At 40.7% G+C, this 16,199-nt stretch overlaps 1 protein-coding gene across 1 annotated transcript in view; it reads right to left on the reverse strand.

Moving 5' to 3' along the window:
* LOC146000193 (xanthine dehydrogenase-like) overlaps positions 1–11,063 on the reverse strand; it is an 86,047-nt gene extending 74,984 nt beyond the window's left edge. Inside the window, exon 1 of the mRNA XM_083137569.1 lies at positions 10,861–11,063. Within this exon, the coding sequence (XP_082993695.1) occupies positions 10,861–10,911 (51 nt within the window). The 5' untranslated portion in view covers positions 10,912–11,063. The remainder of the gene's footprint in view (positions 1–10,860) is intronic.
* Positions 11,064–16,199: the final 5,136 nt, after the last annotated feature.

The raw sequence follows: 16,199 nt of genomic DNA on the forward strand, positions 1-16,199 counted from the left end.
ACTATTTCTATTTACCTTCGCGCAAAAAAAATATGGAATTGATTGATCTTTATTGCTTTTTATTATTTGTGCGACACGGAGAATTCGCACCGAAGTGGCAAGCGACACGGAGAAATCGCACCGAAGTGACAAGCGACACGGAGAATTCGCACCGAAGTGACAAGCGACACGGAGAATTCGCACCGAAGTGACAAGCGACACGGAGAATTCGCACCGAAGTGACAAGCGACACGGAGAATTCGCACCGAAGTGACAAGCGACACGGAGAATTCACACCGAAGTGACAAGCGACCCTAGACCATTCAGTCTAAAGCAAAACATTCACCGAACAACAGGACCTAATCTGTGAACAGGACCGTGAGAACAACACCGCGCGAACAACAGCACAAGGCGACACGATGCACGATAGGGGGAAAACAGCCCAGTCCGAGCGACAAGCTACGGTTTGAAAGGTTGCATTTATTACTAAGGTTTTGCTTGCAAGCGACACGTGTCGCTTGTCGTTTCGGTGTGGAATCTCCATAAAGGTATGCACAAAAGGGCAGTGCATAGGTGAAGATGCAAAATGAACGCGGAGTTAGTAAAAAGGAGAACCGTTTGAAGCAGAGTATTCACAGTCATAATACTGCACTCAAGTAACAGCATTCATCTATTTTGGCCTGCTCTTCGTGTTTGCTATATTTACTATGGGGACGTGTCTGTGTTTGCTATGAGATAAGAGATAGTCTCGCGAATGGAAAACATACATAATTAATGGAACATAAAATGATAAAAATATAACAACCATTATGTACGAACCTACGACAATATATGAATATAATGCACCAATTAATAATTAGTAGCTCGGATTTACGTGGCAGGATTTCTACAGGTGGTTCTCTTATTTCTTTTTTTCCCCCCTTTTTATTTTGTAAATCACAAAAACAATCAGATTTCTGAAGCGTGCCAGTTAAGAAAAAAAAGGTGTGTGAAAAAATCCCGAGATATTTCATAAATTGATTTGCCATGACGAGGTTACATTATGATAAGCTGCAAGAACAGAATGAACTGGGTCTATGAAAACTATGTAAAAATACGAGATACAAGCAGTGACGTGCATTCTGGGTAGGCTAGGTAAGCTCCGCCTACTCAGGTAAAATAACGATAAGTGTATGTAAAATTGTAACACGCGCGAGTGATTGAAATAAAACATCCGACGGCTCGCAAGCCTTGGAAGCGCAGCCTGTATCGGACCCGAGGCCCTACATTGAGTATAGGTTCATTGAATGCGGCGCCTACTGGCCCTGTAGTGAGCGTACGAACATGCTTTACCTAGTTCACTTTATTACAGGCCGGAATCCTGAAATTTGGCAACGCTGTCTCGCCGGCTTAAACATCAAGCTACATAAAAAAAAGTGCGCGTCAAATCTCCTGCATATGGCCTTGAACGGCTGAACAGGACCAGCGAATCACAGACGTGCGACGTTGCCTAGTTCCGTGCTCTCCGTGACAAGGCGTTTCGCTCAAACACGCTGTCTCTTTTTCAGTGCGAGACATGACACCGCTGCAGTGCGCTGCTATTGGCTATCGCCATATGCAGGACTGAGGTAGGCTCAGCATACTAGCCGTAGTGTGACGGAATGCCACGCTCTTATTTTGTGTTTTGCTCTCTCTGTGTATTTACAATGAAAGATATTGTATTGCAATGGCAGAAAGTGGGTTTGTAATTGATGATGTGTTGAAGAAACAATTTGGATGCCGCACTTTTAGTGAGAAACGTGATATTATAAATAGGGGTGTGCGGGATCCCGAAAAAAATTTCCCGTCCCGATTATCGAAAATTGTTAGTTTTTGTACCAGACATGCAAAAACAATCACTTAAAGTGGAAATGACGTGTAGAATTCTATATTTCCAGAGCTTCGGGAAACTTTGAACATTTCCCGTCCCGAATGTCGGAATTTAAAAAAATTCCCGTCCCGACCCAAAAAATTCTGTCCCGCACACCCCTAATTATAAATATAGGGAGACCTGTGCCAGCACTTCCAACTTTAAAATTTTTACATAAAGAAAAGGAAGGAAATACTTTCGCTATTTTAATGTTCATCCCATCAATATGAAATGACTGATTGGGTAGTAGGTAGCTGTAAACTCAGTAAATTATTTTGCTGGCCATGCTTATTGTTTTCTAATGAACGGAGTGTTAAGATTGATTGATTTGGTGTTTTAAGTCCACTTTATGCACAGTAAGGCTAATTGGGACTGGACCTACAGTTTAAAGTGGGACCCGAACCACTATGTGCCTCCACCGGGAATCTAACCCCGGACCCCTTGATTACAAAGAGACAACGCTACCACTGCGCCATCGGGGAGGCCCGGGAGTGTGTAGAGTAAAGAAGGTTACAACTTGAATAATCTCGCCAACCAATGTTATCGCCATGGACGTCCGGCAGCTGTTTTATTAAATGTTAGTGATCTTAAGGCGAAGAGGGAGAGTTTCGCACCAGTTGTGCATTTATTTCAATGTCGTCGGAATGGGCACTGCTACTAAAAACAAACTGTGAACAAAAGCGTATGAATTTCTCCCCTTGCAGCAAGTCGTAGTTTTTTTGTTTGTTTTTTTAAATTGATTATTAAGCTAGATACGATGTTTGAAAAATATGATGAATAAGAATTTTCAGAATCCCAAGAACAAAAAAAAAACTCAACAATTTCAAGTTACAGGTCATCACATGGAAGTTTCGACTTTTCAGCCTGCTAATAAATCCGTAACCTGTCCTCTTTCCGTTCATATGTTTTTCTGTGCGATCCGAAGTTTGATATTCCCAATAGAAGAAGTAAAATAATACTTCCATAAGCGTAATGCTAAGTTTTCCCCTCCTCCTACGACCATCCAGCGCACAGACCTCTCCCCCCCCCCCCATCTCAGTCGGCGGTGGAGGATCAATTTAGGGTTCTCGCGTCTGGCTGGACACAAACTGTTCCTCCTGCCCTTAACTACACATAAGCTAGATAATGAATACGTGCTGTAATATCTCTATATTTTTACCATCTTTTTAGCTGTTCGTGTAATAAGAGTTGTCATTATTATTGACCCATTTGAATAACTACATTAACTAGGGCTGAGTCAATACCACTTTGAACCGATGCCAATGCTCTCACCGATACAGATACTTTAATTCCAATTTAAAACAACAAAGGTTATATTCTTATATATGTGTACATATACATACATATAATATATATATATATATATATGTGTGTGTGTGTGTGTGTGTGTGTGTGTCTGTAATTATTATTAATACATTTTATGCGAGGGGCGATGAATAAATTAACCCACCAAACGATGCTCTGTTGCAACGATGCATCTCAACGTTACATATTTTTTTTAGTACAATCAATCAGATGTTTCAAATATTAGAGAAATGTTAAGTGAAGCTAAGAGCTTCGTGGGTCGTCGTCCTCCTCTCCCCCCAATGTTGAAAAATGAGATCATGCTTCTTCAATCTCCTCTAAAACTAAAGGATCATTCTTTCCAAACTAACATTAAATCATCCGTGAACAGAAGAATAACACAAATATGCGACCAATTTGCTTCAGCGAAAGTAATTACATTTTCAGAAAGCTTACCATCAGTGATGACAGAAATGACATTTCGTTCCTTCTCATCACGTCAGGATTTTATTTTTTTTTTACGCTTTTTCAATTTCTAACGAAACCGCCTTTTTGCTAGTATAAGACAATTAGTTAGGATATATCTACTTAAGTAATTTGCAGTTAATTTCAATTTTGTTTTAAGAAACTTGGCGTCCAACAATGGCCTGATATTGACTTTCAATAATGCCCTGATATTGGCTTCCAACAATGCCCGAGTATTGCTGATACAACAATGTCTACCTATTGTTTCAAAATGCAAGTGAAGAAAATACTCATTTCTTCACTGGCGTTTGTTAGTTTCATTTGGGAAATGCTGCTCACTTGTTGAACTATTTTTCTGTCTTGGATTTAACTGCTTTCAGGTGGTCTATATGTGTTTGTGTGTGAGATTATCGAGGAAACCTAGTTTTGAGATTGTAATGTGAAGTGGTGCTGAAAAATGTCTCACCGGGCGTGTAGAAATCATCCCGATAGTTTCTGTTACACTTGTGGAAGTTATATGTTGCCAACACAGACGAGAAATATTACTTCTTCCTACAAAAAGGCCTACTTGGCATATTTTGGAGTTCGTCTAGGCGATCAAAACAAAGCCTGGGCACCACATTACATATGTAGTACGTGTTCAGTGAACATGAATCAGTGGGTGAAAGGAAAACGCGCTTCACTGCAGTTTGGTTGTCCAATGGTGTGGTTGGAACCTCGAGATCACACAAGTGATTGTTACTTCTGTTTATGTAATGTGCAAGGCATAAACAAGAAGAACAAGAAATCAGTTAAATATCCCATCTTAGATCAGCCATCTGCCCCCTTCCACACAGTGATGAACTGCCAATCCCTGCACCTACGCAGCTGGAGGATAACAGTGGTGAATCAGAAGAGACCTCTGAACACAAATATGATCCTTCATTTCAAACAAGTGGACCTTCTTCTCCTCGTCTGTTCACACAAGGTGAGTTAAACGATTTAGTTAGAGACCTGCATATACCCAAAATTAGTGCTGAACTTCTTGGATCGCGACTCAAAGAAAATAATTTACTTGCTCCGGGAACTACGTTTGCTTGGTACAGATAGGGAAAATGAACCTGTACATTTTTTTTCAAAGGTGGATATACTGGTTTACTGCAATAACATGGTAGGTTTGATTGAAGCCCTTGGAGTCGAGTATAATGCTGCTGATTGGAGGTTATTTGTTGACAGTTCGGTGAGGAGCATGAAAGCAGTAGTGCTTCATAACGGCAACTTGCTGCCCTCAATACCTCTAGGATATCCAGTAGTTTTGAAGGAAACGTACATAAACTTGAGGTTCATGTTGGAAAAGATAAAGTACAACGAGCATAACTGGATTGTTTGCTCTGATTTAAAAGTGTTAACAATAATTGTTCTTGGTCAACAAACTGGTTTTACTAAGTATTCCTGCTTTATGTGTTTCTGGGATAGCAGAGCACGAAATGAACACTGGACGAGAAGACACTGGCCAAAACGTACTGATCTTATACCAGGACAGAAAAATGTGAGTGAATCTTTGATTCCTAGAGATAAAGCTGTCCTTCCACCACTCCATATTAAGTTAGGCATCATGAAGCAATTCATAACAAGTCTTAGCCAGGAAAGCAATGCCCTTCAATATCTGAGGTTAAAGTTTCAAAATAAATCTGAAGCCAAAATTCAGGCAGGTGTATTTGATGGCGATACGCATTCTTATGAAAGACCAACATTTCCCTAACTGCATGAATGAAGTGGAAAAATCAGCGTGGATGCCATTCAAAAGTGTATGTGAAAACTTTCTGGGCAAGAAGAAATCAGAAAACTACGAACAGATTGTTGACGAAATGCTACAAAACTTGAAACTGATAGGGTGCAGAATGAGTGTTAAGTTGCATTTCTTGAATAGCCATATTGATTACTTCCCTGAGAATCTTGGTGCAAAAAATGATGAGCAAGGTGAAAGATTCCACAAAAATATCAGAACCATGGAAACAAGATATCAAGGGCGGTGGAATGAGGCTATGATGGCTGATTACTGCTCGTGCCTCAAGAGAGATACTTCTGTCAATTACAGTAGAAGCTCAGTGAAACGGCGCAAAATATCTTCTGTTTGATCTGTTAGGGTTCACTCACACTCTATGAACTTCTCTTTATGATAGTGCACTGACACCAATGACAAAACTTGTATAAAATATTAATTCCTATGACTTGTTGTAATACTTCAGTTTAATTGAAAATACTCCAAACTTGATTAATGTACATTAATTTTAAAACGATATTACAAAAGAAAATGACGTGATAGGAGAAAACTGAAAGCAGATCTGAATTCAGCACACATAAGTTTATGGAAATCAGTTCTTACTTGTAGTGAAGCAGATAAAAAGTTTCAAAATGCATACTTGTGTAATTGGAGATTTACCAGCCCCGGACACTACGTCTAAAACTAGAGTGTGCGTCAAATCTCCTGCATATGGCCTTGGACGGCTGAACAGCACCAGCGAAACACAGACGTGCAGCGTTGTCTAGTTGAGCGTTTCGCTCAACCACGCTGCATCTCTTCCGTGTGAGATTTCGACATGGCTCCGTTGCAGTGCGCTGCTATTGGCTATCGCCATATGCAGGTGATTTGACGCGCACTCTAACAGTAAAGCTGTAATGTGAAACCAATCTCTTCTCCTTTTTGTCCTTTAACAAAGAGAATAATAATTAATAAATGAAATGTAAGTGAATAACGAACACTTACCAGTCTCTTGCTTCTACACTCATGCTCATAAATTAAGGATAATAGAGGTTTTGGTGCCCCACGATACAGCACTGGAAAAAAAAACTAGTTGTGGGAGCACAGACACATGTTGAACACACAAGAAAGACATCCACATACCCTGTTTAACCCTGTTTATTGCAGAAAACGTGATAAAAACCAAAGAGCGCACATATGATACAAAGCAAGGGAGATTGTAAATTATTGTTCCACAGTTCTTTGAGCATGTGCACAGGTTTCAGAATGGAATGTGATGCCCATGCACATTGACACATGCAGTACAACGGCTTGGCATACTCTGGAGGAGGTTGTTGATCAGCTGCTGGGGTATGGCCTCCCATTCTTGCACCAGTGCCTGTCGGAGCTCCTGAAGAGTCCGAGGAGGTGGAAGACGTGCGGCGACATGTCGGCCTAGATCATCCCAAGCATGTTCGATTGGGTTGAGGTCGGGGGAATAGGCAGGCCACTCCATTCGTATGATGTCTTCTGTTTGAAGGTACTCCTCCACAATAGCAGCTCGGTGTCATCCATCAGGAGGAACGTAGGACCGACTGCACCTCTGAAAAGACGAACGTAGTCTTGCAGAATAACATCCCGGTACACCTGACCTGTTACAGTACCTCTGTCGAAGATATGCAAGATTGTACGTGAACCCAGGATAATGCCACCCCACACCATGACACCACCACCTCCATACTGGTACCTTTCGACGATGTTACCGGGTCGGTATCTGGTTCCTGGTTCACACCAGATGGTTACACGACGAGAATCAGTGTTGAGACTATACCTGGACTCGTCAGTGAAGAATACCTGAGACCATTCTTCCATTGTCCATGTCCTGTGCTCTCTACGCCAGTTGTTACGGGCTACTCTGTGACCATGTGACAGTGGAATGCAAATTGCAGGCCTCCGGGCGAATAAACCGTGCCTGTTGAGTCGTCTGTACACAGTGTGTCTGGAAACAACTGTTCCAGTGGCAGCTGCAAGGTCTCGAGCAAGGCCCCCGGCAGTACTCCGTCAGTGTCTCCGGGCACTTACGGTGAGATACCGTCTTCTCGTGGTGATGTACACTGTGGACGTCCACTGCTATAGCGCCGAGACACGTTTACAGTCTGTTGGAATCGTTGCCATAATCGTGAGATGACGGTTTGTGGCACATGGATCACCTGTGACACGACCTGCTGTCTTTGGCCCGCCTCTAGCCGCCTAAGTATCCCTCCCCTCATTACATCATCAATATGTGTTTGTTGAGCCATTTCACACAAGCACTCACCATTAGCACAACCGAACACAACTGCACACTTCCTATAGACACTGTACTCTGGTCAGCAGTTTCGCTCCTGTTAGTCATTGGTCTGCTTACAGCGCCACCACACACTGGATCAAGGTCATAGTCAACACAGGTTCTTTGGTACAGTACCCGGACATCATTTCAAGCTGCAACGTGCACATCAAATATTTCTTTTTACAAGATTCAGCATTATCCTTAATTTATGAGCATGAGTGTATATCAGGTGATTGACTTCAGTACAGTGGTATTCCGAAGTGACTTTGCTTTCGATATACTTTCGCCAAATGATTTCTAAGAAAAATTAAATGCATAGTTCTATGGCTTGGCGTGGGAGGAAATCCAAACCCATCACTACACTTTCCAGAAACAAACTGCCGTCATCTGTCGTTCAAAGAAAATTATTCCCCTGCCGCGTTCCTCGTGCCGAAGCACGCCTGCTGAAACCCATTCGGGACAAACAAAAGTCTAAAGTTGGAAAGGAAAAGGGTGATTAGCCCAGGTATTTGAATTTCCAGGAAAATGCTATGTACTATGGGGGTTATTCCTGAGTCTTTTGCGGCCTGTAATGCCCGCTTATTTTTATGGACATATGCAGACATTTATATAAATATTGCAAAACGAGCACTAACCTGTGTTATAACACGCCAAAGTTCTTCTGTAATTCATCCAAGCTCTCCCCTTATATAGACAAATAAATACGCTTTAGAAACGATGTTAAGAGCCACAGATAATAAAACATTTTAATCATAGTTTTGACCAGTAACGTCCTGCTTAAGTTTATATCCTTGAAAGAGTTTTGTGTCGATGGGGATCGTTTGGAGGTTTCGAATGTGCAACACTGTATCAAGATTACGCTGCAGACGAAACCGTTAAAAGTCAATGGTTTTCGTGAGCTTCCTTGCAATCCGAAATCTCCGAGCTCGAGTTTTTTGTTCCTTCGCGACTAGATGAAGACAGAGCTATGAATATAGTGGCGAGCAGATGTAAACCAAGAGCGTGTTAATTTCGTACTGTGTGCAAGAGTGTTATTATTGGTTACTTGTTTGTGTTATTGCAGTGTGTATGTGTGTTGTGTCAGTGAGACGATTGGAATGCCAGCCGCAAGGTTCACGTTAGAACAAAGAATTGTTATGTATGACACCTACGTGAAAACAGACTCGTATCGAGACGTGTGTAGGCAATATGTACAGAAATTCCCAGGCGTTTCACCTCCACACAGAGATACGGTTAGACATCTTGTCCTTAAATTACGAGAAACTGGATCGTTAAATTTTAAAACACCTAAGCAAAAACGACGGATTCTAACCGAAGCAAAACTCGATGAAATTGGTGCAGCGTTAGAACGTTCTCCAAACAAACCTCTACGCCGTGTTTCACAGGAGATGAGCTGTCAAAATCATCAGCACATACAGCCACAAAGCTACTAAAATTGAAACCGTACTCTTATAACACAGGTTAGTGCTCGTTTTGCAATATTTATATAAATGCCTGCATATGTTCTTAAAAATGAGCGGGCATTACATGCCGCAAATGTCGGCATCTCCGTCAGCGCCGCCCGCCACGCTTCTCCCGATCTCTCGGCTGAAGTTCGAAATGAACGCACGGTATTTTTCCTTTTATTTATTTATTTGATCCTGCGGTTCAAATATGGATTTCGGGGGGGGGGGGGGGGAAGAAAAAAGTTCTTGCTTTACTAAACACGAAGTACTTCTTGTTGTTTTGAGTTAATCGAATTTTCAGTCACGTTCGTAATATTATAGTAAAAAATGTTAGCAACCTGAAATTTTGTTTTTTCGATAGGATTTTGTTTCATAATTTCGGAACTTCTCATCGGACGGAAATGTGTGGTAAACGAACTCAAAATTTGTTGGTTTCTTGAGATATTGGGGACATGTGCTTACAGCACCGTGAGATATTATCACTCTGATACTAGAATGTGAATCGCCTAACATATCGCATGACCTTGGCGTTTACCGTGGAGAAATATTGCCCCCCTCCCCTGGTTGAAAGATTTACCATGACGTTTGGCAAGTCTTGCGATGACTACGTAAAAATATCAAGCTTCGCCACTGAATGACCTATTTCACGACCGAATTGAGGCCGTTGCTGTTTCTGTGACATTTATCATCAATTTTCCACAACTTCAAAGGTTAATTTTCGCAAATGGTGTGGAATGAACGCAAACTATTTTGTACAACGCTATTATAAAATGAATGACATCCAATGATATAGTTAAAATCACATTTTAGGTTATCGTGGAAAGTGGCCATTGCTGCTACAAAGCTTTGACTAACCACCCAATGGCATAGTAGTAACGTCTTTGCTTTGTAATGAAGAGGTCTGGGTTCGATACCCGGTGGAGTCGATAGTGGTTCGGATCCCACTTTAAACTGCAGGTCCAGTCCCGATTAGCATTTCTGTGTACAAAAGTGTACTTGCAAACTTCCACCAATACAATGACAGTCACTTCCACTACTCGGTCCCTTCCATCATATAAGCTTTGCCATCTACCAGTCGCGGTTGATCTAATTATACAAATTAGCCACGTCAGTTCTTAACTCAACCGCTGAACTAATTCTTTATTTTCTGTGGATATGCGGTGAACTGTGTGTGGTGCATTATTATGTATTGGTCATAGGAGCAGTGACACTAAATCCGGGTCTTTGAGAGGAAAGCTGAATTTAGCAAAAGGGGTGTCAAATTCTAATCTCGCCCCGCAGCAAAAATTTCTAGCTACGGCTTTGTATGCCAAGACGATCTGTTAAACTTACATTAAAATATAACAATTGCACAGTTACTCTAATGCCTTTTACAATTCAGAGAGAATTAGTGGGGAAGATGATTAAATTTGTTCGAGTTTTTGTTTTAAGCCCACATATAGACTAATTGGGACTGGACCTAGAGTTTAAGTTGGATCCGAGCCTCTACGTGCTTCCACTGAGTATCGAACCAGGGACCCCTTGGATTACAAGGCGACAACATTACCACTATGCCACCGAGGAGGCCCCATTGTATTATCTTCGTGCGGACACTGAAGGTGAATACACACAGCCAATGGATGTCCTTGCACGAAGTGCAACAAGGAAAGCATGACGTTAAATCTGTTTTCGATGATGTAAACACTTGAAGCAACAAGTGTCATGCAATATTTATGAGCTAATCTGCTTTGCTATTAAACAATCTACTCACTTTGCGTCCATTTACGAAGAACACGAGCGTCGAAGTAGTTTTCGCTGGCATTTGTCGGAGCACTTCTGCGTGTAGTGTTCAACACAAACTCTTCCACTAACAAATAGTTTTGTGCGTAATAACCGCTGTGCGGCGCCACCACATGCACTCGACAACGGGATTTAAAAGAACTGGTTGCCTGCTCGGCAAGATCTTCCTGAAGACAGCACGATTCACAAGAAACACGTGTTACGCAACGCCTATCAGTGGCCTACTCTCGCGATAACCAGCGAGAAAAAAATTAACTCTTGCGTAAATAAAAGGATGGAATTTGGTGTAATGAGTAGCCGCTGAATTCAAAGCTAGCAAGTGGCCATAAAATGCATTACTAGTGAAAGGTAGTGTTAATTTGCGAACAATGTTCAAAAAGTAAGTCATTGTTTCAAAACTCTTTGTGAATTAACTGTACAGTGGGATGCACAAGCATTGATCGGTAAATTGTCCATGACTATTTTCATTACTTTTTCTTTTGTATCGTATTTTCAAGGATCGGAATTTCACGCATGCTCGTACAAAGGTTGCCAGCAGGTTGTCTGGAGTTTTGTATTTAAGCTCTGATTACGTAAAACAAAGTGAATAAACATGGTGAAGGATAATTTATTTGGTAATACTTATGCATCCTACTCTACAGTCAATTGATTTAGTAGTGTTTTGTAATGTATTAACAGAGCAATTTTGATGTACTCATTCTAATGTTATCTGAAATTAATTAGAAAATTGATTGCACAGTAAGGCTACAGTTTAAAGTGTGATCCGAATCACGGGATGACTCCACCGGGTATCGAACCCGGGACCTCTTGATTATCGGCCTAAGCATTTTTTTCTTGGTGTTCCATCATCAGTTTGATCTAATCATCATTCATCTCCATCATTGCAATTACCCTAAGTAGGCAAGAAAGCGACGAAAGAAAGGCAATATCATGGCCAAAAATATCGTACGGCGTCTATGAATATATATTTATCTCACTGTACAAAGAAGTAAGTACTGTTCATTCTTGTGGGATCGATTGCACCAAGTTTCAGATTATTTTTCTCACTTCACAACTTGGCAACAGTGAGAGATAGACTCTTCGAATCAGCTTATATCAAGAAAGGCTGACTGCTATGATACTTAGGTCACAGACGTCATTTGACGATGATTTCGTAATGCTACTCAAGTCGAATGGAGATTAATGCAATAACGCGTGCCTGAAACAGACTGCCGATACTCATTGGTTTGTAACCTACGTGTGGTTTGTACAGTCACGGACACTGCTGGGTTGTAACAAACCCACTGATTTCCAATAGAATCATTACAACCCAGAAGTGTCCGTGACGGTACATGTAATCTTGTGGAGTAATTCGGTGTGCAATCACACTGGATACGAGAGGAAGGACTTCTGCTCCAGTCATGCTTACGCAAAAAAAGAAGAAAAAGTCAAATAAGGAATGGGCGTAACTTGGGGGGGAGGCAGTGATGTGCCGTAGACTATAAGTTTACGTCTACATGCGTTGTCTACACGTAATCTACTGGGTTGTAGTTTACATAGACTACGTAGACAATCTAAAGTGCATTAAAATTAATTTTCAAGGCTTTCATGAAAGGAAAGTAACATTTTTAACTATATTGTTTCATAACGAAATGAAAAGAATCCTATTTACAACAAAATTTCTCTTCTCTTCTGTCATCAACTATGGAAGAAGATAAATAGTGTGCAAAAAACAACAACAGATGGCAGTCGTGAGGCAAGAGTGATCTTTTTCCCATAAAACACTAGAATATTTCCTGTATTAGATTTCTTCCTAGGTGAGAAATTGTTCGAATTTGGAAGAAAGAGTATAAAAAGTTCTCTTCACACATCAGCAACTGATACGCAGTATAATTTTCTTTTAATTCCACGGCGCCCTTTGTTAAGTTATTACCTTTCGCCATGTTGTTTACATAGATTACCTATTCTACGTGTATAAAGTAGTCTATGTGTAGAATGTAGACTATGGTTGTTTACGCGTAGACGCACATCACTGGGGGAGGGCAGAATCGAACTGGGGGGGGGGGTATATTCAGCGCATGAAGTGGAAAATAGCTGGGGGGATGCAAGTCAAGCCTTGGGATTAGCTGGGGGATACGCTGCTATGGTTTAACATGGTTGGTGACAATGAGACAGCTGTGGAGATGCTTTATAAAAAATTGATAACAGGGAGGATGCTTTGTAAAAAAATTGAGTACTGGTTATACTGGAAAAGTTCTCCATCTCATAAAACTAGAGTCTAGGATTATTTACTAAATAACTGTTACATTTACGAAATCATAAAAAATATTCTTTATTACTTTGCTCTTCAAGTCCCAAGAAGCTAACAAAAGTACTCTTAACTTGTAAATTTTAATAAACCTGAAAATTTTGGGAGGCAAGTGATGCATGGAGTGAATTCAGAAATTGTTTTCCATACATCAGATTGTTTTTGTTTTTTTTTAATTTGTACTGTAAGCAGGAATGCATCGTAAGTTTAAAATAATAATATAAAGTTTCGCGAGTTTATTCAGCGACGATACACAGACATTTTGAGAAAAATGTGAACCTAAAATTGAATAATCCTAGGGAATATGAGACAGAATCGATACGCAACACATGCTGTACAAGCCGGTGTTCAATTCGTGAAATTATCAAATGATCTGTGTCGCATGTCGCTTCGGTGTGAATTTTCCCATAATCTTCACATTATAATACTATACTGTAAACTATTTTTCAATACATTATTAGAACTTACTCAAATTACATAGTCTATTCTCGGCTAAGGGTTATTTTTGGCAAATCTGTTTGCCGCGCATTTAGGGAGATTTCAGACTGAAGTTAAACGAGACAAGCGACAGCGGGGGTTCACACCGAAGCGACAAGCTATACAAGCCTCTGCAATCTATAAGCAAGCATTCACCGGGAATGCGTCGACAACAGATCAAAGCAACACGATACACGCCTTTTCCTAAACGGTCCAGTCCGAGTGATATACAAGCAACAAGTGACACGTGCATTGATTACTCAGGGTTCGCTTCCAAGCGACACGTGTCACTTCGGTCTGAAAGCTCCCTAAGTGAGGCTGTATTTAGGAGACAATGTTTCTCTAGCCTCATTATCGATTGATTATTTTACTTCGCTCTTCTGCCACTTTTGCCTAATCGCGAAGATGAGGATGAGCGAAATGAAAAAAGAACACTCGTAAAGAACAGCCATGCACTGGCCAGGATTCAAATCCGAGACCTCTGGCGTCCTAGCGTGCTATGCTAACCACTCCGCCACGGAGGTCGGCAGCGACGCCGTCTTTTGAGAGCGACATGTTTTGGTCAGGCTATATTTAAGGGACGATGTTTTATTTGGCAATGCTGTTATTCTGCGAAGCTCTCTCTAGAGAACAATATTTATAGTAATGCAGTCATGCGGTGACGCTCTTTATTGGGGACACGGACTTTAGGAGATGATGTTTTTTTAGCGTCTCTCTCTCTTCAGGGGACAATACATACTGGCACCAAGACTTCTGAAATCTCGTAAAATATGTGAACAACAGTCTTCCCCATGGCTTAAACAAACGACACTAGCGACACCGCTCCCTTGCCTGGATTGCAAATGGGGTGGTGGATCTATACCACTGTTTCTCAACCGCAGCCTGGTATCCGGCCCTTAAGTCAATTATAACTGGCCGCGAGAGTTTCTCCTGAAGATTGCGACTTGCAGCCCTAGCTGGCAACCACCTGGAAAGATTGCCTTTCGTTCGGGTCTCCACTGCAATAACGGAAAATTCTTTACATGTTCACCAGCACTGGAGAGAAATTATCGTGCTGCAGGGTCACGAAGGTTGAGGACCCACTGTCTTTTGACAGTGCTCTCTATTGGAGAATCTGTCTTTTGATGAAGATTCATTCATTCATTTATTTTCCGTTCATTAGATCATAATAATGTACATGATGTTGAACAGGTCAATTCATTTACAATTACATATATCAACACACTATTACGTTTTAACATTTCTAGTAATTACATATGTTAGAATACATAAAAAAATATTTTACAGTTTGACAATTTGTAAAAAATATGAAAAAAATAATATTAAAAAATGTTATACATAACTTTGAAGTGAGAAATAGTAGAGTATTATATTTTATTCTTCCATATACTCACTTACATCGTACAGAGCTCTACCAGTTAGATGCATTTTTAGAGCTTTGATTTGAATATTTTTCTGAGGGATTAACTTTATGCTGTTTGGCAATTTATTGCACAGGGTGGCTCAAAAAGTCACTTAACACCCCTGGTACAAGGCCACTGCAGTGCGCAACATGGAAATGGTGATGACCAATCGTTATCAGGCCAAGGGGGAACCACATTGACGCCACCCGCGTGGTCGGCGGCCATCTTGATGTCCGCCATCTTGAATTCAACTTTAAAATTTTAAATGGGAAGGGGGTGATATGATATATCAAATCAGGCTAGAATTTCATGAGAAATGCAATGGTGAAAGTTTTCTCGACATATCTTTAACCAGTAAAAAGTTACGACTGAATTCTTGTACCAATTTGCTCCTTTTCGAGGTGTTAGAAAAATGCCTTAAAATTTGTTTAGCGCATCGGTAATGCATCGAGATCAAAGTGAAGTCTAGGGAGAGAAGTTCGCATGCCATTGCACAAGATTTTAATCGGATACATCCACGAAGAGCTGCGCATTATGAATGGTTGTCGCAAACAATTTACAGTGTGACTTTCCATTGAATTAAAAGTTTTTCACAGTGACAAGGCTAATGTTTATGTTCATAAGGAAGTTCATAAACAGAATATTCTATGCTTTTTATCTGATAACCCATTTTCGACAGATCAAAGCTGAATGGTTAGTGCTGGTAAGTTAATTGTGTGGTGTGCTGTGTGGAACACAATTGGTTAGTCAATTTTCCATCAACGGAACCTTAAATGCTTAGGGCTACTTGGATTTGTTAAATAAACAGGTTTGTTCATCCTTGCTTATGGAAGAAGGTAGTTTTTACAGAGTTTTTTTTTTTTCAATAGTGAGGAACACCAGAACACTATGGGAATGTTGTGAAGCAGTTTCTGTCCAAAGTTAGTTATCAGATGACAAGGGTCGCATATTCTGTTTATGAACTTCCTTATGAACATAAACATTAGGGTGTTAGGTTACTTTTTGAGCCACCCTGTAGAATATGGTACCTGCATTTGTCGGAGCTGACTTGGTTACTTTAAGTTTCAACGTTTTCCTTTGAAAATCTACTTTTTGTCTGGTATTATTCCTATGCACTTCTTCATTCTTTATAATTTGACCAGT

The sequence above is a fragment of the Lepisma saccharinum genome, chromosome 16 (assembly GCF_977018435.1).
Source record: "Lepisma saccharinum chromosome 16, izLepSacc3.1, whole genome shotgun sequence".
Classification (NCBI taxonomy): domain Eukaryota; kingdom Metazoa; phylum Arthropoda; class Insecta; order Zygentoma; family Lepismatidae; genus Lepisma; species Lepisma saccharinum.